This window comes from Caretta caretta, chromosome 18 (assembly GCF_965140235.1).
Source record: "Caretta caretta isolate rCarCar2 chromosome 18, rCarCar1.hap1, whole genome shotgun sequence".
Lineage (NCBI taxonomy): Eukaryota > Metazoa > Chordata > Testudines > Cheloniidae > Caretta > Caretta caretta.
In genome coordinates, this window is record NC_134223.1 from 23,605,840 (window position 1) to 23,629,376 (window position 23,537).

A 23,537-nucleotide genomic window follows, 5' to 3' on the forward strand; every position below is an offset into this window, starting at 1 on the left:
AGGGACACACAGGAACCTGCCCCCCAGGGACACACAGGAACCTGCCCCTCCAACCTGACGCCCCACCCATGGAGACCCAGGAACCTGCCACCCCCCCTCAGGGACACCAAGGAAGAAACCAGCCTCCTAAGCCCCGCCCCCAACACACCTAGAGCCTCCCCCAAGCACAAGGGAGCCGGCAGAAGCGCGCGCGCCTCTATGCAACCGGGCGCGCGAGGCGCGGGACCAGGCGTTGTGGGCGGGGCCTGGCCAATCCCCGCCCCTGGAGCGTCCCATCCCCGCAGCAGGCGGCGCGAGCTGGGGCGGGTTCCGGGTCAGTTGTCCGGTTTCCTTCGGCGCTGTTGGACGCTTCCCCCAGCCCCCGCGGAGCCTCGCCCCTGCCGCCGCCGCCATGTGAGTGCGGGTCCCGGAGCGACTCAGCGCCCGCTGCGGCCGGGCCGGGCCGGGCCGGGCCTGCTGGGAGCTCGGGGGGGTCGCAAGCGGGGGGCTGCCCGGCGGCCACCTTCCCGGGCGGGCGGCCCTGCGGGGGGGGCGGCGGGCGGCGGGCGCCGGGCGGGCCTGGGGGGGCGGGCGGCGCCGGGAGCGCGAGGCGGGGGGCGCGGCGGAGGGGTAAAGGCCGCTCGTGCTCCCGGGACAGGCCGGGCCTGGGCGTGTCGCTGAGCCGCCGCTCAGTGCACGGGCCTGGGCAGGGCGCGGCCGGGCACAGCGGTCCCGTTCGGCCGCGGGCGGGCGTGAGCCGTGGTAGCCCGCGGCATCGCCCTGCGCCGCGCCTGGGGCCGGGACTGGAGCCGGGGCGGATCCATGCTGGGGCCGGTGCTCACAAGGCACACATACTCGGCGCAGCACTTCTGAAAGGTTGCCACCCCCTGCTTGAGTGTCTCTTTTAAATGACCTAATAATGAAAAGCTTACAGTGAAGGCAAAAGCGTGATAGAATGCAAAAAGAATTGATAAAAGAGCATGGAAAATCCTGAAGTTATGTGTTTCAGGGATCACAGAATCCTAGAAATGTAGGACGGGAAGGGACCTCGAGAAGTAGTCCAGTCCAGGCCCCTGTGTTGTGGCAGGACCAAGTAAATCTTCTAGACCACCCCGACAGGTGTTTCCAGAGCTTAACTACCCTAATAGTCAGAAGGTGTGTGGCCTGGACCTGCTGCTGTGGGGATGTGGTGGTACACTGGGCTTGGATCTGCACACCAGTGCCTGTCACACATGGTCCTAGCACCACAGCTGGTCTCTGCTTTCTAATGTGGCAGCTGCCATCATCCACTTGTTGTGTGCTGTAACTTTATGCAGGAAGCCTTACCTCTGTGTTTCTTAGAGTAGTGATTGTTGAGTCACAAGGGGTTTACTAAGTCACAGAAAACTCATGCTTTCTTGCTGTATGCCTCTTAAGGGTGATAGATGTGACTTCTGTAAGGGCTGCCTTTACAGACTAGGAAAGAGTAAAATATGAATGGCATTAGATCTTTTAAATTTTTGTGGGCAATGTGTTTGGGGATTTTTTTCCTTATCAAATGGCTAGTGCTTTTTGTTTTGTTTTGTTTTTTAAAGGTTTAGCACCAGTGAAAGGAATCTGGGAATTTATATATTCCTGTTTATTCACAGAACTGGTAAATAATGGGTTGTGACTCTTACAGACAGCTTGATGCTGTGTTGTTAAATGACTTCAGTGCTAACTAGCCAGTTCATATTAGGTTGACAAAAATTAAGCAAAATGTTCTTTATTTCTAGATTATAGTGTGCAGGGATGGTAAGCTCTGTGATTCTGCTTAGACTCTGATGTTTTTAAAATGAACATAGGCACTCTTTTGAGCCACTAGCTAGCAATTCAGGGAGCCTTTTAAAATATACCAGCAAAAAAAAAAAGCCTTTTTATTTCTTTGGCTTCACCTGTTGGGAGGGAGGGGGAGGAATTGTGGGATTGTTTATTTCATTTTGGATTTATACTCCTTTACTTTACAAATTAAAGGAACCTGGTTATTTGGTGCTGTTTTTAGAAGGTGGCATATAGTGTGATGGAGTATTCATTCTATAAGCTGGCCATCAGAGGGTGTTTATAGTGACAGTAGTACTTTGAGCAGTGAAAAATAAATATTAAAGCTTTTTAAAATGAGAATGAGAGACAGGGGATAGTTCAAAGATTTTTCCTAAAATAGATGGTACAACAAACATGATCTTAGTCCAGAAGGGGCCATTCTGATCATCTAGTCTGACTTCCTGCATTGTACTATCCAAAGAACTGCATCAAGTCCATAATTTCTGTTGGAGCTATAGCATAAGAATGACCACATTGGGTCAGACCAATGGTCCATTTAACTCAATATCCTGTCTTTTGACAGTGGCCAGTGTCAGATGCTACAGAGGAAATGAACAGAACAGGGCAATTGCAAGTGATCCATCCCATCATCCACTCCCAGCTTCTAGCAGTTGGAGGTTTCAGGACACCCGGAGCATGGGGTTCAGTCCCTGACCATATTGGCTAATACCCGTTGATGGACCTATCCTCCCTGAACTTACCTGATCCTTTTTGGAACCCAGTTAGACTTTAGGCCTTCACAGCATCCCCTGGCAATGAGTTCTACAAGTGGAGTGTGCACCATATGAAAATATATTTCCTCTTGTTTAAAACCTGCTGACTATTAATTGGATTGGGTGACCCCTGGTTCTTGTGTTGTGTGAAGGGATAAATAACACTTCCTTATTCACTTTCTCCATATTATTCACAATTTTATAGAACTGGAAGGGACCACGAGAGGTGATCTAGTCCAGTCCCCTTCACTCGTGACAGGACTAAGTATTATCAAGACCCTTCCTGACAGGTGTTTGTCTAACCTGCTCTTAAAAATCTCCAAGGATGCAGATTCCACAACCTCCCTAGGCAATTTATTCCAGTGCTTAACCACCCTGACAGGAAGTTTTTCCTAAAGTGATCAGGAACAGCCAGCATGGATTCACCAAGGGAAGGTCATGCCTGACTAATCTAATCGCCTTTTATGATGAGATTACTGGTTCTGTGGATGAAGGGAAAGCAGTGGATGTATTGTTTCTTGACTTTAGCAAAGCTTTTGACACGGTCTCCCACAGTATTCTTGTCAGCAAGTTAAGGAAGTATGGGCTGGATGAATGCACTACAAGGTGGGTAGAAAGCTGGCTAGATTGTCGGGCTCAACGGGTAGTGATCAATGGCTCCATATCTAGTTGGCAGCTGGTATCAAGTGGAGTACCCCAAGGGTCGGTCTTGGGGCCGGTTTTGTTCAATATCTTCATAAATGATCTGGAGGATGGTGTGGATTGCACTCTCAGCAAATTTGCGGATGATACTAAACTGGGAGGAGTGGTAGATACGCTGGAGGGGAGGGATAGGATACAGAAGGACCTAGACAAATTGGAGGATTGGGCCAAAAGAAATCTGATGAGGTTCAATAAGGATACGTGCAGGGTCCTGCACTTAGGACGGAAGAACCCAATGCACAGCTACAGACTAGGGACCGAATGGCTAGGCAGCAGTTCTGCGGAAAAGGACCTAGGGGTGACAGTGGACGAGAAGCTGGATATGAGTCAGCAGTGTGCCCTTGTTGCCAAGAAGGCCAATGGCATTTTGGGATGTATAAGTAGGGGCATAGCGAGCAGATCGAGGGACGTGATCGTTCCCCTTTATTCGACATTGGTGAGGCCTCATCTGGAGTCCTGTGTCCAGTTTTGGGCCCCATACTTCAAGAAGGATGTGGATAAATTGGAGAGAGTCCAGCGAAGGGCAACAAAAATGATTAGGGGACTGGAACACATGAGTTATGAGGAGAGGCTGAGGGAGCTGGGATTGTTTAGCCTGCAGAAGAGAAGAATGAGGGGGGATTTGATAGCTGCTTTCAACTACCTGAAAGGGGGTTCCAAAGAGGATGGCTCTAGACTGTTCTCAATTGTAGCAGATGACAGAACGAGGAGCAATGGTCTCAAGTTGCAGTGGGGGAGGTTTAGATTGGATATTAGGAAAAACTTTTTCACTAAGAGGGTGGTGAAACACTGGAATGCGTTACCTAGGGAGGTGGTAGAATCGCCTTCCTTAGAGGTTTTTAAGGTCAGGCTTGACAAAGCCCTGGCTGGGATGATTTAACTGGGAATTGGTCCTGCTTTGAGCAGGGGGTTGGACTAGATGACCTTCTGGGGTCCCTTCCAACCCTGATATTCTATGATTCTATGTCCAACCTAAACCTCCCTTGCTGCAATTCGAGCCCATTGTTTCTTGTCCTATCAGAGGTTAAGGAGAACAGTTTTTCTCCCTTCTCCTTGTAACAACCTTTTATGTACTTGAAAACTGTTAAAGTACAGTTTTCTCTTTTCCAGACTAAACAAACCCAATTTTTTCAATCTTCCCTCATAGGTCATGTTTTCTAGACCTTTAATCATTTTTGTCGCTCTTCTCTGGACTCTCTCCAATTTGTCCACATCCTTCCTGAAATGTGGCGTCCAGAACTGGACACGATACTCCAGTTGAGGCCTAATCAGTGCAGAGTAGAACGGAAGAATTACTTTTCGTGTCTTGCTTACAACACTCCTGCTAAGACAGAGGTGGGCAAACTACGGCCTGCGGGACCCTCTGGCCCAGCCCTTGAGCCCCTGGCCCCTCCCCCGCAGCCTTAGCTCCCTGCGCCATCCACGCTGTGGGCGGCGGGGCTGCAAGCTCCTGCTGGGCAGCATGGCTGTGAGAGCTGCAGGGGTGTCATGTATTAAATTGCTCCCCGTAGGAATGTGCTACTTACGGAGCACCCGGACGGGCAGCCGTAAGTATTACGCTGTAAGCACATTCCTACGGGGAGCAATATAATACCCTACACCTCCCTACAGTTTTGGAACCCCAATGTGGCCCTCAGGCCAAAAAGTTTACCCTCCCCTGTGCTAAGACATCCCAGAGCAATGTTTGCTTTTTTTGCAATAGGGTTACAGTGTTGACTCGTATTGAGCTTGCGGTCCACTATGACCACCAGATTTCTTACTGCGGTACTCCTTCCTAGGCAGTTATTTCCCATTTTGTATGTGTGCAACTGATCGTTCCTTCCAAAATTGAGTCCTTTGCATTTGTCGTAATTGAATTTCATCCTGTTTACTTTAGACCATTTCTCCAGTTTGTCCAGATCATTTTGAATTTTAATCCTATCCTCCAAAGTACGTGCAACCTCTCCCAGCTTGGTATCATCTGCACATTTTATGGCACGTCTCTATGCCATTATATGAATCACTGGTGAAGATATTGAACAGAAACGGAACCAGAACTGATCCCCGTGGGACTCCACTCTTTATGCCCTTCCAGCATGACTGTAAACCACTGATAACTCCTCTCTGGGAATGGTTTTCCAACCAGTTTTGCACCCACCTGATAGTAGCTCCATCTAGGTTGCACTTCCCTAGTTTGTTTATGAAAAGGTCATGTGACACAGCATCAAAAGCTTTACTGAAGTCAAAATATACCACTTCTACCACTTCCTCCCTAGCCACAAGGCTTGTTACCCTGTCAAAGAAAGTTATCAGGTTGGTTTGACACATGACAAATCCATGCTGACTGTTGCTTATCGCCTTATTATCTTCTAGATGTTTGCAAATTGATTGCTTAATTATTTACTCCATTATCTTTCTGGGATCAGAAGTTAAGATGACTGATCTGTAATTCCCTGGGTTGTCCTTATTTCCCTTCTTATAGATGGGCACTATATTTGCCCTTTTCCAGACATCTGGAATCTCTCTCATCTTCCATGACTTTTCAAAGATCATTGCTAATGGCTCAGATTTCTCCTCAGTCAGCTCCTTGGGTATTCTAGGATGCATTTTATCAGGCCCTGGTGACTTGAAGACATCCAGTTTGTCCAAGTAATTTTTAACTTGTTCTTTCCAAATTTTAGCTTCTTCTGATCCGACCTCATTTTCACTGGCATTCACTATGTTAGATGTCCAATCACCACCAACCTTCTTGGTGAAAACTGAAGCAAAGAAGTAATTAAGTACTCCTGCCATTTCCACATGTTCTGTTGATTTTCCCACCTCATTGAGTAATGGACCTACCTTGTCCTTGGTCTTCCTCTTGCTTCTAATGTATCTGTAGAATGTTTTCTTGTTACTCTTTGTTTCTAGGTAGTTTGATCTCGTTTTGTGCCTTGGCCTTTCTAATTTTGTCCCTATCTACTTGTGCTATTTGTTTATATTCATCCTTTGTAATTTTTCCTGGTTAAAAGATAGGAAACAAAGGGTTGGTATAAAGGGTCAGTTTTCAGAATGGAGAGAGGTAAATAGTGGTGTCCCCCAGGGGTAAGTTCTGGGACCAGTCCTATTCAACATATTCATAAATGATCTGGAAAAAGGGATAAACAGTGAGGTGTCAAAATTTGCAGATGGTACAGAATTACTAAAGGTAGTTAAGACCCAGGCAGACTGTGAAGAGCTACAAAAGAATCTCTCAAAACTGGGAGACTGGGCAACAAAATGGCAGATGAAATTTGATGTTGATAAATGCAAAGTAATGCACATTGGAAAGCATAATCCCAACTATACATATAAAATGATGGGGTCTAAATTAGCTGTTACCACTCAAGAAAGAGATCTTGGAGTCATTGTGGATAGTTCTCTGAAAACATCCACTGAATGTGCAGCGGCAATCAAAAAAGCGAACAGAATGCTGGGAATAATTAAGAAAGGGATAGATAATAGGACAGAAAATATCATGTTGCTGCTATATAAATCCATGGTACTCCCACATCTTGAATACTGTGTACAGATGTGGTCTCCCCATCTCAAAGAATCATAGAATATCAGGGTTGGAAGGGACCTCAGGAGGTCATCTAGTCCAACCCCCTGCTCAAAGCAGGACCAATCCCTGACAATCATCCCAGCCAGGGCTTTGTCAAGCCTGACCTTAAAAACTTCTAGGGAAGGAGAGATTTCACTACCTCCCTAGGTAACACATTCCAGTGTTTCACCACCTTCATAGTGAAACAGTTTTTCCTAATATCCAACCTAAATCTCCCCCACTGCAACTTGAGACCATTCCTCCTTGTTCTGTCATCTGCTACCACTGAGAACAGTCTAGAGCCATCCTCTTTGGAACCCCCTTTCAGGTAGTTGAAAGCAGCTATCAAATCCCCCCGCATTCTTCTCTTCTGAAGACTAAACATCCACAGTTCCCTCAGCCTCTCCTCATAAGTCATGTGTTCCAGTTCCCTAATAATTTTTCTTGCCCTCCACTGGACTCTTCCCAGTTTTTCCACATCCTTCTTGTAGTGTGGGGTCCCAAACTGGACACAGTACTCCAGATGAGGCCTCACCAATGTCAAATAGAGGGGAATGATCATGTCCCTCGATCTGCTCGCTATGCCCCTACTTATACATCTCAAAATGCCATTGGCCTTCTTGGCAACAAGGGCACACTGTTGTCTCTCATCCAACTTCTCGTCCACTGTCACCCCTAGGTCCTTTTCCGCAGAACTGCTGCCGAGCCATTTGGTCCCAAGTCTGTAGCGATGCATGGGATTCTTCTGTCCTAAGTGCAGGACTCTGCACTTGTCTTTGTTGAACCTCATCAGGTTTCTTTTGGTCCAATCCTCCAATTTGTCTAGGTCCCTCTGTATCCTATCCCTACCCTCCAGCGTATCTATCACTCCTCCCAGTTTAGTGTCATCTGCAAACTTGCTGAGGGTGCAATCCACACAATCCTCCAGATCATTTATGAAGGTATTGAACAAAACTTGCCCCAGGACCGACCCCGGGGCACTCCACTTGATACCAGCTGCCAACTAGACATGGAGCCATTGATCACTACCCATTGAGCCCGACAATCTAGCCAGCTTTCTTTCTATCCACCTTATAGTGCATTCATCCAGCCCATACTTCTTTAACTTGCTGGCAAGAATACTGTGGGAGACCGTGTCAAAAGCTTTGCTAAAGTCAAGGAACAACACGTCCACCGCTTTCCCCTCATCCACAGAGCCAGTTATCTCGTCATAGAAGGCAATTAGATTAGTCAGGCATGACTTGCCCTTGGTGAATCCATGCTGACTGTTCCTGATCACTTTCCTCTCCTCTAAGTGCTTCAGAATTGATTCCTTGAGGACCTGCTCCATGATTTTTCCAGGGACTGAGGTGAGGCTGACTGGCCTGTAGTTCCCAGGATCCTCCTCCTTCCCTTTTTTAAAGATGGGCACTACATTAGCCTTTTTCCAGTCATCTGGGACCTCCCCTGATCACCATGAGTTTTCAAAGATAATGGCCAATGGCTCTGCAATCACATCTGCCAACTCCTTTAGCACTCTCGGATGCAACGCATCCGGCCCCATTGACTTGTGCTCGTCCAGCTTTTCTAAATAGTCCCGAACCACTTTTCTCCACAGAGGGATGGTCACCTTCTCCCCATGCTGTGCTGCCCAGTGCAGTAGTCTGGGAGCTGACCTTGTTCGTGAAGACCAAGGCAAAAAAAGCATTGAGTACGTTAGCTTTTTCCACATCCTCTGTCACTAGGTTGCCTCCCTCATTCAATAAGGGGCCCACACTTTCCTTGACTTTCTTCTTGTTGCTAACATACCTGAAGAAACCTTCTTGTTACTCTTAACATCTCTTGCTAGCTGCAACTCCAGGTGGGATTTGGCCTTCCTGATTTCACTCCTGCAAGCCCGAGCAATATTTTTATACTCATCCCTCATCATTTGTCCAATCTTCCACTTCTTGTAAGCTTCTTTTTTATATTTAAGAGCAGCAAGGATTTCACAGTTAAGCCGAGCTGGTCGCGTGCCATATTTACTATTCTTTCTACACATCAGGATGGTTTGTCCCTGTAACCTCAATAAGGATTCTTTAAAATACAGCCAGCTCTCCTGGACTCCTTTCCCCCTCATGTCATTCTCCCAGGGGATCTTGCCCATCAGTTCCCTGAGGGAGTCGAAGTCTGCTTTTCTGAAGTCCAGGGTCCGTATTCTGCTGTTCTCCTTTCTTCCTTGTGTCAGGATCCTGAACTCAACCATCTCATGGTCGCTGCCTCCCAGGTTCCCATCCACTTTTGCTTCCCCTACTAATTCTTCCCGGTTTGTGAGCAGCAGGTCAAGAAGAGCTCTGCCCCTAGCTGGTTCCTCCAGCACTTGCACCAGGAAATTGTCCCCTACACTTTCCAAAAACTTCCTGGATTGCCTGTGCACCGCTGTATTGCTCTCCCAGCAGATATCAGGGTGATTGAAGTCTCCCATGAGAACCAGGGCCTGCAATCTAGTAACTTCTGCGAGTTGCCGGAAGAAAGCCTCATCCGCCTCATCCCCCTGGTCTGGTGGTCTATAGTAGACTCCCACCACAACATCACCCTTGTTGCTCACACTTCTAAACTTAATCCAGAGACTCTCAGGTTTTTCTGCAGTTTCATACTTGAGCTCTGAGCAGTCATAGAATCATAGAATATCAGGGTTGGAAGGGACCTCAGGAGGTCATCTAGTCCAACCCCCTGCTCAAAGCAGGACCAATCCCCAACTAAATCATCCCAGCCAGGGCTTTGTCAAGCCTGACCTTAAATCCTAAGGAAGGAGATTCCACCACCTCCCTAGGTAACGCATTCTAGTGTTTCACCACCCTCTTAGTGAAAAAGTTTTTCCTAATATCCAACCTAAACCTCCCCCACTGCAACTTGAGACCGTTACTCCTTGTTCTGTCATCTGCTACACTGAGAACAGTTTAGATCCATCCTCTTTGGAACCCCCTTTCAGGTAGTTGAAAGCAGCTATCAAATCTCCCCTCATTCTTCTCTTCCACAGACTAAACAATCCCAGTTTCCTCAGCTTCTCCTCATAAGTCATGTGTTCCAGTCCCCTAATCATTTTTGTTGCGCTCCGCTGGACGCTTTCCATTTTTTCCACATCCTTCTTGTAGTGTGGGGCCCAAAACTGGACACAGGACTCCAGATGAGGCCTCACCAGTGTCGAATAGAGGGGAACAATCACGTCCCTCGATCTGCTGGCAATGCCCCTACTTATACATCCCAAAATGCCATTGGCCTTCTTGGCAACAAGGGCACACGGCTGACTCATATCCAGCTTCTCGTCCACTGTCACCCCTAGGTCCTTTTCCGCAGAACTGCTGCCTAGCTATTCGGTCCCTAGTCTGTAGCTGTGCATTGGGTTCTTCTGTCCTAAGTGCAGGACCCTGCACTTATCCTTATTGAACCTCATCAGATTTCTTTTAGCCCAATCCTCCAATTTGTCTAGGGCCCTCTGTATCCTATCCCTACCCTCCAGCGTATCTACCTCTCCTCCCAGTTTAGTGTCATCCGCAAATTTGCTGAGAGTGCAATCCACACCATCCTCCAGATCATTTATGAAGATATTGAACAAAACCGGCCCCAGGACCGACCCCTGGGGCACTCCATTTGACACTGGCTGCCAACTAGACATGGAGCCATTGATCACTACCCTTTGAGCCCGACAATCTAGCCAACTTTCTACCCACCTTATAGTGCATACTGCAGTCATACTGTTCTCTTACATACAGTGCAACTCCCCCACCCTGCCTGTCCTTCCTGAACAGCTTATATCCATCCATGACAGTACTCCAGTCATGTGAGTTATCCCACCAAGTCTCTGTTATTCCAATCACATCATAATTCCTTGACTGTGCCAGGACTTCCAGTTCTCCCTGCTTATTTCCCAGGCTTCATGCATTTGTATATATGCACTTGAGGTAACCTGCTGATCGCCTCTCTTTCTCAGTATGAGGCAGGAGCCCTCCTCTCTCACGTGCTCCTGCTCGTTCCTCCTCCCAGTATCCCACTTCCCCACTTACCTCAGGTCTTTGGTCTCCTTCCCCCAGTGAGCCTAGTTTAAAGCCCTCCTCACTAGATTAGCCAGCCTGCTTGCGAAGATGCTCTTCCCTCTCTTCGTTAGGTGGAGCCCGTCTCTGCCTAGCACTCCTTCTTCTTGGAACACCATGGTCAAAGAATCCAAAGCCTTCTCCCCGACACCACCTGCGTAGCCATTCGTTGACTTCCACAATTCGACGGTCTCTCTCCAGGCCTTTTCCTTCCACGGGGAGGATGGGCGAGAACACCACTTGCGCCTCAAACTCCTTTATCCTTCTTCCCAGAGCCACGTAGTCCGCAGTGATCCACTCAAGGTCATTCTTGGCAGTATCATTGGTGCCCAAGTGAAGAAGCAGGAAGGGGTAGTGATCTGAGGGCTTGATGAGTCTCGGCAGTCTCTCCGTCACATTGCGAATCTTAGCTCCTGGCAAGCAGCAGACTTCTCGGTTTTCCCGGTCAGGGCGGCAGATAGATGACTCAGTCCCCCTGAGGAGAGGGTCCCCGACCACTACCACCCGCCTCCTTCTCTTGGGAGCAGTGGTCGTGGAACCCCCAACCCTAGGACAGTGCATCCCATGTCTTCCAATCGGCGGAGTCTCCTTCTGCTCCCTTCCCTCAGACGTATCATTTGGTCCACTCTCCGCATTAGTACCGGTGGAGAGAACATGAAAACTGTTACTTACCTGTATGTGCCCTGCTGGTACATGGACGTTCCCCTTTTTTCTTCTGGAGGTCACATGATGCCAAATTTCTTCACCATCCTTCTGTCCCCGATGTGCAGCCTGCTCTGAATCTTCAGAACCTTGTGCCCGTAGAAGCCTATCATGACATCCGCCCAGGAAATCTTCAGTTTCTCTTATGCAACGCAGGGTCGATACCTGTTGCTCCAGACCTTGAACCTTCTCTTCCAGTATGGAGACCAGCTTGCACTTTGTACAGACAAAGTCGCATCTGTCCTGTGGAAGAAAGACAAACCTAGCACATCCAGTGCAGGTCACAACAGCTGAACACCCCCCATCCATATTACCTTCCTTCTACGAGCTTCCTCAGGAGTTGTAGTAACTACTCAGAGAATCTGGCAAGATGTAAGCTTCAGTGGGCTCTCCCCAGGCGAACTCCCAGGCAGACTCCTTTTGTTAGCTGCTCTGCTGTTTGCTACTCAGCTGGTTCGAAACTGACTGGCTTTTTATGCAGTCAGGCCCACTTAAGGCTCACCTGGAACAAAGCACACCCAGTTCCCGCCCTTTTCAAACAACCAATCAAGCACACAGTCACACTGTCCTCACAACAAACACTCAGATACTCACCAACACAGCCTCCTTAATGCAGCCCTTAGCGTACCTCCTCTCAGGCAGATCCCAGGCAAACTCCTTTTGTTAGCTGCTCTGCTGTTCGCTGCTCAGCTGGTTCGCAACTGAAGATGTATTGGAATTGGAAAAGGTTCAGAAAAGGGCAACAAAAATTATCAGAGGTATGGAATGGCTTCTGTATAAGGAGAGATTAATAAGACTGGGACTTTTCAGCTTGGAAAAGAGACGGCTAAGGGGAGATACGATTGAGGTATATAAAATCATGACTGGTATAGAGAAAGTAGATAAGGAAGTGTTTACTCCTTCTCATAACACAAGAATTAGGGTTCACCAAATGGAATTAATAGGCAGCAGGCTTAAAACAAATAAAAGGAAGTATTTCTTCACACAACACACAGTCAACCTCTGGAACTCCTTGCCAGAGGATGTTGTGAAGGCCAAGACCATAACAGGGTTCAAAAAAGAACTAAATAAATTCGTGGAAGATAGGTTCATCAATGGCTACTAACCAGGATGGGCAGGAACGGTGTCCCTAGCCTCTGGTTGCCATAAGCTGGGAATGAGCGACAGGGGATGGATCACTTGATTACCTGTTCTGTTCATTCTCTCTGGAGCACCTGGCCCCGGCCACTGTTGAAAGACAGGATACTGGGTTAGATGGACCTTAGGTCTGACCCAGTATGGCCATTCTTAAGTTCTTATGTGTGACCTAGTTTCCACTTTTTGTAGGATTCTTTTTTGATTTTTAGATCCTTGAAGATCTCCTGGCTAAGCCAGGGTGGTCTCTTGCCATACTTCCTATCTTTTCTACGCAGTGGGATAGTTTGCTCTTGTGCCCTTAATAATGTCTCTTTGAAAAACTGCCAACTGTCTTCTCTTGTTTTTTTCCCCTTACACTTGCTTCCCAGGGGATCTTAACTACCAACTCCCCGAGTTTGCTAAAGTCTACCTTCTTGAAGTCCATTCTCTATTTTGCTGTTCTCCCTCCTACCATTCCTTAAAATCATGAACTCTCTAATTATATGATCCTTTCAGTTCATCTTTTCCAAGCTGACTAGTCCCAGTCTTTTATCTTTCCTCATATGAAAGCTGTTGCATACCTTCTGATCGTTCTTGTTGCCCTTCTCCGTACTTTTTCCAATTCTAATATCTTTTTTGAGATGGGGTGATAGTAACTGTGGTGCAGTATTCAAGATGAGGGCATACCATGGATTTATATAGCAGCATTATGATATTTTTTCTTATCTATCCCTTTCCTAATGCTTACCAACATTGTTAGCTTTTTTGACTGCCACTGCACATTGAGCAGATGTTTTCGAAGAACTGCCAATGATGACTCCAAGATCTAACTTATACATACAAAATGATGGGGTCTAATTGAGATTGTTTTCCAATGTGCATTGATCAACATTGAATGTCATCTGCCATTTTCTTGCCCATTTACCCAGTTTAGTGAGATCCCGTTGTAACTCTTCGCAGCCAGCTTTGGGTCACCTACAAACTTTGCCACCTCACTGTTCAGCCCTTTTCCAGATAATTTATTAATAGATCCTTGAAGGACTATGCTATTTACCACTTTCTATTGTGAAAACTTACCATGTATTCCTACCCTTTATTTCCTATTTTTAACCAGTTACTGATCTATGAGAGGACCTTCCCTTTTAAGCAAACTAAGGAGTCATGGGATAAGAGCCTTTTTGGTGCAGGAACTTGTCAAAGGCTTTCTGAAAGTCCAAATAGACTGTCAACTGGATCACCCTTGTCCATGTGCCTGTTTACTCCCTCAGAGAATTCTAATAGATTGATGAGGCATGATTTCCCTCTGCAAAAGCCATGTTGACTTTCCTCAACATATTGTGGTTATCTAATATATCTGATAATTCTGTTCTTTACTACAGTACCAAGCACATTGGTTGAAACTAAAGTTACATTTACCAGCTTGTAATTGTCAGGATCACCTCTGGAGCCTTTTTTTAAAAATCAGTGTGTTATGTTAGCTATCCTGCTGTCATCTGGTATAGATGCTGAGTTAAGTGATAGGTTGCATACCACCGTTAGTAGTTTTTCAATTTTGTATTTGAGCTCCTTCAGAACCATCTGTTCCTGGTGACTTACTGCTGTTTAATTTCTCAATTGGTTCCAAAACTACCTCTATTGATATACATCAATCTGAGAGAGTTCCTTAGATTTGTCACATAAAAAGAATGGTTCAGATGTGGAGATCTTCTCCACATCCTCTGCAGTGAAGACCAGTGCAAAGAATTCCTTTAGCTTCTCCAGCAGCCTTGTCGTCTTTGAGTGGTCCTCTAGCACCCTAATTGTCCAGTGACCCCACTGACTGTTTGGCAGACTTCCTGCTTCTGAAGTACTTAACAAAAAAATTGTTGGGGTTTTTTTTCTTTAGCTAGTTGCTTTTCACATTCTTCTTTGACCTGTGGCCTTATACTTTTACACTTGACTTGCCAGAGTTTATGCGCCTTCCTATTTTCCTCAGTATGATTTGACTTCCAGTTTTTAAAAGGATGCCTTTTTGCTTGTCACTATGTCCATGCAGTTTTCAGGCATTTCACCTTTGATTTTTCCTTCTAATTTCCATTTAACCAGCTTCCTCAGTTCTGTGTAGTTCCCCTTTCTGAAACATACTGAGTCTTGACTTAAAGACTTCCAAGTGATGGAGAATCCGCACATCTCTATGTAAGTAACTTTGTTTAAGGACACCTGAGGCCCAGTTGGTGTCCTGTCCTGTGTCCTATCTAGAATTGTGTTCATAATCAATATTGAAAGGTGGTACAGTAACCAAATAATAAAAGGCCAAAAGGTAAATCAAGGGTTCTCAACCTTTTTCTTTCTGAGGCCCACCCAACATGTTGTAAAAACTCCACAGCCCACGTGCCACAGCAACTGTTTTTCTGTATATAAAAGCCAGGAACAATATTGGGGGGTAGCAAGCAAGGCAATTGACTAGGTCCCCATGCCACAGTGGTTTCCCACCAAGCTGAGTTGCTCAGGCTTTAGCTCAGCCCCGTGCAGTGGGGCTTTGGCTTTCTGTCCTGGGCCCCAGCAAGTCTAATGCTGGCCATGCTTGGTGGCCCCCCCTGAAACCTGCTTGCGGCCCACTCCCCCAGGGGGCCCCAGACCCCTACTTGAAAACCACTGTTGTAGATGTCTTATGTGTACAAACTGTAAATGTGCCTGTTCTTCCTCCATTGGGGGTATGCAAGACAAATCGGACTCCTGGAAAGGTTGAGTCCCACTGCTCTACAGGGCTTCTTGCACCTTCTTCTGAAACATCTGGTATTGGCCACTGCCTCTCTATTCTGTGATGAACTTTTAGGAAAACAAGCAGTGTATGTCGCATGCTTCCAGTGACTGACATAATCTTTTTCTGAGTTCAGTAGCTTCCAAAAAGAATTTAAATTCCCAAGTTCATCAAAGGGGGGGGAAGTGTGCACAAGCTCATGTGTTTTTTATTGCAAAGGTCAGGGAGGGGGGAGATCCCTAAACCCATGTTCTTGGCCAATCGAGAGCAACTATATGCTATGCTCTGAGCTGTAGTGCCGCTCTTCTCTCTCCCACCTGCTTCTCTGCTCTCCGGTGCCATTGTAGCCATTCATTGGTGGTAAGTTTGGAACACTGAATTCTGAATGGCTAAAGTCTGAATTCTGTGGCTAAAGCTTGCTGCTGAAGCTTCGCTCTTCCACTGCAAAAGAAATCTGACTTTTTCTTTTTCTGCATTTTAGCTCCTAGGGAATGTTCTTCCTTTCTTTGTTATGACCATTGGTGTTTACACTTATTTTTTTGGTTTGTATATACCTGTGTTTGCAAATTACCCAAGCATACTTCTAGGTGGTATATAAATGTAGTTAATGATATATCATAATGTAAGTGTCTCTACACTGCAGGTCAACAAGTGGCCCTGGAAGCTCAAGTAATGCCTCTGGCAGTAATCGTCGCCTTCAGCAGACACAACACCAAGTAGATGAGGTATGGCTCTTGTATAGAGCAGCTTTACCATTCCTTTGACCATGGGAAACCTGACAGAGGGAAGACATATGGAAGTGTTGTGTGGGCAAAGTTTTTAAATTTGTCTCCTTCAGTGTATGAACCAAAAGCTTGTATGTCTTCATCGTTTGTCCCTCTTGTGATCTGAACTATCATCTTGAGACTCATTGCAGGAAACCTGTGATATTTTCCAGGTGTTGACTTGCTCCTGCAAAGATGACTATCTTTTGAGCCAGTGTGTTAGCTGCATGACTCCAGTTGGTTTCTGACAGAGAATGAGGTTTGCTATATGGAAATCCACAATTGCCAGGGGTTTCTAGTTATGTATCAAAACTGTGGCAAAACTTACTGTGTAAGCCAAAAGCCATCCTTGGCTGAGAGCCTCATTTCTTTCTGGCTGGATGGGGTAGCACAAAACTTCCTTTTCAGAAGTCATAGGTGCTTTGTGTGTCAAAAGAAACATTGGACAGTAACTCGCTTAATGTTGTAGTTATGTTCCTGAAAAATGCTACTTTAAGTGAATCCAATTTCCCCTAAGAATTAATGTAAAGGGGGGCTAGATTCCAGGGGAATTTTTCACCAGAGGTGGTGGAGTCAGAGGGTGGGATGTTTCCCAGGGAATGCCTTACTGCTAAATGATGAACTAGCACTCGGCTGAGCCCTCAAGAATTAATACATTGTTAATGTAGCCTTACACTCTACAAGGCAGCACAAATAGAGGGAGGAGACACAGCATGGCATACACACACACACACACACACTGTGTGTCTGTGTGAGAGAGAGAGATGCGCATTGCCCCTTAAGTACGCTGACCCCACTCTAAGTACACTGCCTTTTTAAGTAGATCAGCAAGTTGAGACAGCAGCTGCTGCCAGCAAGCTCCCTGTCCTGCGCCCTGTCGTGTCCTCCCTTGCTCTGTGGAGAATGGGTACAGGAGCTGGGGGAGGGGGACACCCTGACATTAGCACCCCTCTTCTTCCCCCCTGCCTGCACAGCAAGCAGGAGGCTCCCGGGAGCAGCTCCAAGGCAGAGGACAGGAGCAGCACATGGCAGTGGGGGGAAGGACAGCTGAACTGCCCCGCAATTGATAGTCTGCTGGGCAGCTGCTGCACAGGGAACTTAGGGGAGCTGATGGGAGGCTGCTGATCTACCCTGGTTCCAAGCCCCCACCAGGACCAGGGAGCTCCAACAGGCTGCTCTTTCTGCAAGCAGTGGACAAAGCAGGTGGATGCCAAACAACTTTTATAAGGGAGCATTTTACAACTTTAAACAAGCATGTTCTCTAATTGATCAGCAACGTAACAATGTTAAGTGAGCAGTTACTGTATTGTTCAAATGCCAGTTGTGGCTTCCATAACTGAGTTTTTCTTATACCCTTCTCTAACATGCTAGGTTATTAGTGGAATACTTTTTGTTTCAGTAGGAGTAAGCTTATAAACAAAGTATCTGATATTGAAACCCCAAGGCAGGCATTAGGGAATCTCTAACTCAGTTACTTAATTCCACAAATTTTTTAACTAATATAAGAACCTAAGTTCAATATTGTCTACTCTTAATCAAAAAGGCAATATCTTTTGCTTTATTTAAAAATACTTGAATGATGTTAATGTTATAAAAGGGATTTGTCAGGATCTGCTGCATGCTTAAAGTGTTCAAGGGAATGAACATCTAATGAATGAATAACTTACTGTGACTATTAAATCACTGTAGGTGGTTGACATCATGAGGGTGAATGTGGACAAGGTGTTGGAACGAGATCAGAAGCTGTCAGAGTTGGATGACCGTGCTGACGCACTGCAGGCGGGAGCTTCCCAATTTGAGACCAGTGCTGCCAAGCTGAAAAGAAAGTATTGGTGGAAGAACTGTAAGGTAACCATGACTCGAGTATTTCCAATACAAATTAATGTGACTAAAAACTATAAGTAGTTGAATACTACATAAAGGGGAAGAAATCCATGTGACATCAACCATGAGAACATATGGCCAATTTCCGCAGCCTTTACTCATGGTGAATAGTATTTAAGATTACAACATCTGGTCCTTAATGAGCATCTGGCTTAGTGAAGTAGATGAACTGGCCAAAAGTTGGGTGCCCTGGCCATGTTCCTTCACATAAAACATTTTCCAGGACAGAAATGTTGCCAAGGATAAATGTATGTACTAGTTTAAGGTGTTGGAGATCTAAGAGGAAGAAATTCAGTGATATGGATTGAATGACAATAACACAGACATAGCACTATAAAGAACCTTTAGTCTGTTCGTGTAATTAGCAGACATGACTGTAAGGCCTGAGCATACTCTTTATTTGCTGAGAAGCCAAGACAGAGTGGAAAACATAAATTGTAAGGAAGGGGAGCAGTAGTTGGGTCTAGAGAAGAAGCTTTAGCCCTCTCTTTTTAAAAAAAATATCTAAGTGAGTTGTTTGTACTAAATGATGTGCTTTTTTAACAGATGTGGGCAATATTGATAGCAGTTGTTCTCATCATCATCATCATCATCATCAGTAAGTGTTTAGCTAAAGCACTGTTTTGTCAGTAGGACTAGCGTACATGGGGCATAAGACTAAATCGAATGCAAAAAGTTAATGTAACGCTCTCTGGGTGTGACTGCTCGTACATAGGTCATAATATTCAAAAGTTAAGGTTCACACAGTAACGCTAACTTAGCCATATTGCATGCTTGACATATATGCAGGAGTCCAAAAGAGTACTTATGCTGCTAAATTGATATTTGAACATAATCTGTGCAATGTGGTGAAGTTATGGCTTCTGTGGGAACCTTAACTGTTGAATCTCAGGCTCTTGCACACTGAGCAGAAATGGGATTTCACAAGAGACTGAGACTCTTGAGTTCCAGTCCCAGCTCTGCCAGTGACTGTGAGCGTGACCAGGTCACCTGACCACTTCTTTGCCTCAGCAGAAAGAACGAGGAGTACTTGTGGCACCTTAGAGACTAACCAATTTATTTGATCATAAGCCAATTTAGCCCACTAAAGCTTATGCTCAAAGAAATTGGTTAGTCTCTAAGGTGCCACAAGTACTCCCCGTTCTTTTTGCTGATACAGACTAACACGGCTACCACTCTGAAACCTGTTCTTTGCCTCAGTTTCTCAATCTTTAAAATGGGGATAATGATGCTTACCTCACAGGGGCTTCCCAAGAATACATGAAGTGCCTTGAGAACCTTAAGATGAGAAGAGCTGTGGACATACACATTTCTCACATTCATCTTTCACAGTATTTCTACATTTATTAATCTTTTAGACTCCAGGTTCAACATCCTTATGTCACCTTTTTCTTGCAAAGCAGTCTGGCCCTCTTCTATTGGGTCACACCCTTTTCTTAATCCCAAAATGGGTACTCCCAGACTCCCCTTGCTGTCTTCCAGCCCAGAAGTCAGGCAAAACAAACAACAAAAAAAGTAGGGAAGCTTCATATAAGACTCCTCCTCCTCCAATCCTCAGTAGTGCTTAGATAGCAAGGTAGTTAGGCCAGGTCTACACTGTAAACTTACATAGTTATATCAGTGTCGTGCAGGGGTGTGAAAAATCCACACCTATGAGCAACACAGTTATACCAACCTAACCCCTGTTGTAGGCAGCACTATGTTGACAGGAGAGCTTTTCCCTTTGGCACAGCTCCCGCCTCTCATGGAGGTGGATTACCGATGCGAATGGGAGAAACTCTTCCATCAGTATAGGATTGTCTTCACTGAAGCGCTACAGCAGCCCAGCTGCATTAGTGCCACTGCAGGTCTACACTTAAAACCCTGCCCTTAGACTCAGCCCAGGCAAGAGCCTTGATCTGCCTAGCCTCACTTGAGTGCAGGAAACCCCCCTGACTTCATGGACTAGTTTTCCTGCTGGAGCAGAAGCCTGGGGGAGAAGGACAGGCAGTTCTCAAGGATTCATCACCAGTGAACAAGCTGTTTAAACAGAAGTATATTGCAGTAGAAGTTTTAAGAGAAAAGAAATTCATGGTCCCTTGTTTGATATCCAGCTTTCACTTGTCCCAACTTCTGAATGTTGCCAGATGTACCCTTATGTATACAATAGTCACAAGCCCATTATTATAACTGGTAACAAACTTATAAATACAAATGCAAGTGGAGATGTTTCTGGTGCATGCAAGGAAGCTGTGGATTCATACTCTGGCTGTAGTAGAGCCAGGGAGCTTATAACTACTTACGTTGCTTGGTGTTCAGCAGTTTGAATTTGTGATGTAGCTGTTAAAAAAAACTTTCCAGCAGGATTCGTTTACTCTCAAGCTCTGACAGCATATTCATTTCTCCCCTTTGGGCCTGTTTGTAACACAGTCTACAGCAACTTGGGGGGGGGAGGCATAGCTCAGTGGTTTGAGCTTTGGCCTGCTAAACCCAGGGTTGTGAGTTCAATCCTTGAGGGGGCCATTTAGGGATATGGGGCAAAAATTGGGGATTGGTCCTGCTTTGAGCAGGAGGTTGGACTAGTTGACCTCCTAAGGTCCCTTCCAACCCTTATATGCTAACTAATTGTGATGCTACAAACAGAATTGTGACCATAGGTGAGAAATACCTGGTACATAAATTTTAAAAACCAATCCCATGCAAGAATGAAACTGTGGTAAAACAAACACAGGAAATTATTTAGAATTTCCTTTTGTTGAATACTTTGAGTGTTCTGTAGCTCAAGTCTTTAAGTTGCAGGATTGTTTTATGCCTCTTTGATGTGGAGGGAAGAGGACTGTCGCTTTTCCAATCCTTATTTTTCTGTTATAGTCTGGAATGTGTCCTCATGAGTTACAAGAAGAAATGCAAACCAGCGGAAGCCATCTCTCTCCTTCAAACCTGCTGTATTCTCAAGCTCTCACCTACTGATGTATAAAGCAAAATTATTTTGATTAGTCATATGTTAACTTTCTCTGGTTTATAGGAAATGTGCCTTTATTTAAAAGTTACACTTCTGATTTTAAAATGCTAATAAGCACAGCCCAAAACTTGCACAGTGCCTTGGTAATCTTGAGTATGAGCTGGTGAAGAGGATTTCATGTATGCATTTCAGAATCTAGAAGCAATGTATTGTTGCCACTGTCTACTGCATTCTAGATAAATTGGAAGAGTATGTTTGCGTATCTGTTCTCTTCACTGTCTCCTCCAGGCCCCAATTTAAAGATGTCTCTTCTGACACTACTAAAGGGGTGGGAATCAGATCTTAAATTTGTGCCTTCTTGAAAGAAACTCTTAACACGTCTGGCATTTTAACAGACTTTGCCTGCCTTGCCATACTCCATTAATGCCTTCTGACTAGTTGTGAAAGAGCCTGCCACCCTAGTAAACACTACTTATCGTTCACTGCTGTTTTATGAATATGCAGTTAAATTCTATTATTGAAGTTCTAAAGATTTGAGCACTGAACTGTTAGTGCTGCCTTGTGGTAATTGTGATTAAACACTTCCCTATATAAGGCATTTACATTCTCTGCAAAAGACAGTCTGTCACTTTCTGGTGTCAGTTTAATCTGAAAGAGTACCTTTAAAAATGTTTAGTGTTTGTAATGTAGACACTTACCAAAGTTGGTTTTGTTGGGGTTTTTGTCTTTTGCCAAAAAGTAGTTCAGTGAAGACTTCTCTGCAAGCCAGCAAGATGTTTCCAGTGTAGAATCAGTGCCAAGTGTAGTTTAAAATTTTATATATATTTATATGTAATCTGTTTGCATTACTTCACAAATTGTCTTCCTTCTCAGCTTGTCTTCAGAGTAAGTGAGTCCCCTAGGACTTCAGGAAAGGCTGGTAACAAATGCTGTTGCCTCTTCCCTCTTACCTCCAAACTTTTTAGGTAGGGGTGACTACTCTCCATGAGGAGGGAAAGAAATAACTTGGTGCTTCACCCAGTCACCACTTTGTGTACCCTCTAATCTGTCTGTTTCTAATTTCTTCCCAGTCCTTGTTTCTACTTCCTCTATATAGTTTTTTCCTTTCTCTTGTCTTTTTTTCCTCCCTTACTTTTTGGGGGTAGATTTGCAAGTAGCTACACTGTGAAATGGATTCACGAACCTAATCGCCATAACCTACTTATTTGAGTGTTGGATGTTGCTTTGACTGAGTTATCACATAGAAATGAGCCAGACTCTTGATGGACAAATACCAGAAAGATGTGACAGAGCACTCAGCGGGTGGCTGTGTCCAAAGGTGGATCTGCCCTCTAAGCACCGAGGGAGAAATATTGGCCTCTTTACCCCCAAAGTACAAGATGCTTTAGAATGTGTTTTTGTTTTGGTTTTTTTGGTAGTGAGTGTTGTGGAAAGTTGCTCTGTTGGCTTATAATTAACTATCTAAGGCCTTGACTGTTTGAGGATGAAGTGCAAGGATCACTGCAGTGACTTCTTTCAATGTACAAAGTCTCTTAGAAATTACTGTATAAATGTACCATGGACCAGTAACAAAGCTACTTGTACAAACTGAAATCTTTCTTACTCACAATTAAGAAACTGTTTACTATTTTTTTATGCTGCAGCTTTTAAAGAAATATCAACTGTATGTACTAGTTCCTACACTTAGAAACCTCTGAAAGTGTATGTCATCAGGAGGGCGTGTCCCTGCACTGTCCTGGGAAAGAGGCCTTTGTAACGTTTAATAAAGTGGCTTTTGAAACTTCCTCCTGTTCCTCTGCGTGTGTGTGGGGGGGATGTTGGGTTGCTGCTGCCTTGCGCCGCGGCGGGGGCGGCTGCGCCTCCGGCGGGGCGGGCGTTGAGGGCAGAGTGGGTCGAGGGCGGTTGCTGAGCTGGGCCAGGCTCTCGCCCCGGATCCCCGCCCGGGTGACGGGGGCGCTGAGTCGGCGGCTCGAGCCCCGGCCCGTACCCCTCAGGGCGTTGGGGGCGGGTCTCCTTGGCAGCCGCTCGATGGAGTCTGCCAGGCCCCGCCCCTTCTCGCGTTGCCCGTGAGGGCGCGGGGCGGCGGGCCCGGGGCCCCGAGGGGGGGCGGGGCAATTTGCCCAGGGCCCCGCGGCTGCCCCACGAGAGTTTCCGGCGGCGGGGGTCCTTCCGCTCCATGCCTCCGGCGAAGTGCCCTGAAGGCCCGGGCGGAAGGACCCCCGCTGCCGAAGACCCCAGGCCCCCCGAGTCCTCTGGGGGGCGCGGCCTGTGGCCTTGGGATGTGTGAGGGCGGCCGAGCGGAGGCAGCGCGAGGTCCCCAGGGACGGGGGGAGGCCCCGCTGGCGGCTCGAGCCCGGGGAGTGATGGCCAGGGTCCGAGCTCTGGGGGCTATCTACAGAGCCGCCGGGCTGAGGGCAAGGGCTGTCCCGCAGCCCCGGGATGGGGGCTGTAACTCACCAGTCTTGGGGGGCTCTATAACCCCTCCTACGAGCTGGGGCGGAGGTGAGGGATTGGGGGCTCTATAAGCTCCCTCCAGGCTGGGGTGCAGGTGAGTGTTTGGGGGGAAT

At 46.2% G+C, this 23,537-nt stretch overlaps 1 protein-coding gene across 2 annotated transcripts; it reads left to right on the top strand.

Annotated features, from left to right (window-relative positions):
* Window positions 1–161: 161 nt before the first annotated feature.
* On the top strand, window positions 162–22,754 carry VAMP3 (vesicle associated membrane protein 3). Of its 2 annotated transcripts, XM_048824961.2 has the most exons (6): window positions 240–393; window positions 14,727–14,816; window positions 16,025–16,106; window positions 17,835–17,993; window positions 18,576–18,627; window positions 20,880–22,754. In XM_048824961.2, the coding sequence occupies exons 2-6, from the start codon at window positions 14,794–14,796 to the stop codon at window positions 20,897–20,899; spliced, it is 336 nt and encodes a 111-aa protein (XP_048680918.1). In that variant the 5' UTR covers window positions 240–393; window positions 14,727–14,793; the 3' UTR covers window positions 20,900–22,754. The 2 variants fall into 2 exon arrangements, with proteins under 2 accessions (XP_048680919.1, XP_048680918.1); XM_048824962.2 differs by lacking the exon at window positions 14,727–14,816 and having other exon boundaries at window positions 162–393.
* Window positions 22,755–23,537: the final 783 nt, after the last annotated feature.

What these genes read in the sequence shown, in the direction of transcription:
- VAMP3 (XM_048824961.2), top strand. Translation starts at nt 14,794, where the DNA reads ATGGAGAATCCGCACATCTCTAT. An exon ending in GAGAATCCGCACATCTCTAT is followed by an intron (nt 14,817 to 16,024) that starts GTAAGTAACTTT and finishes TCTACACTGCAG; the next exon opens with GTCAACAAGTGGCCCTGGAA. An exon ending in CACAACACCAAGTAGATGAG is followed by an intron (nt 16,107 to 17,834) that starts GTATGGCTCTTG and finishes AAATCACTGTAG; the next exon opens with GTGGTTGACATCATGAGGGT.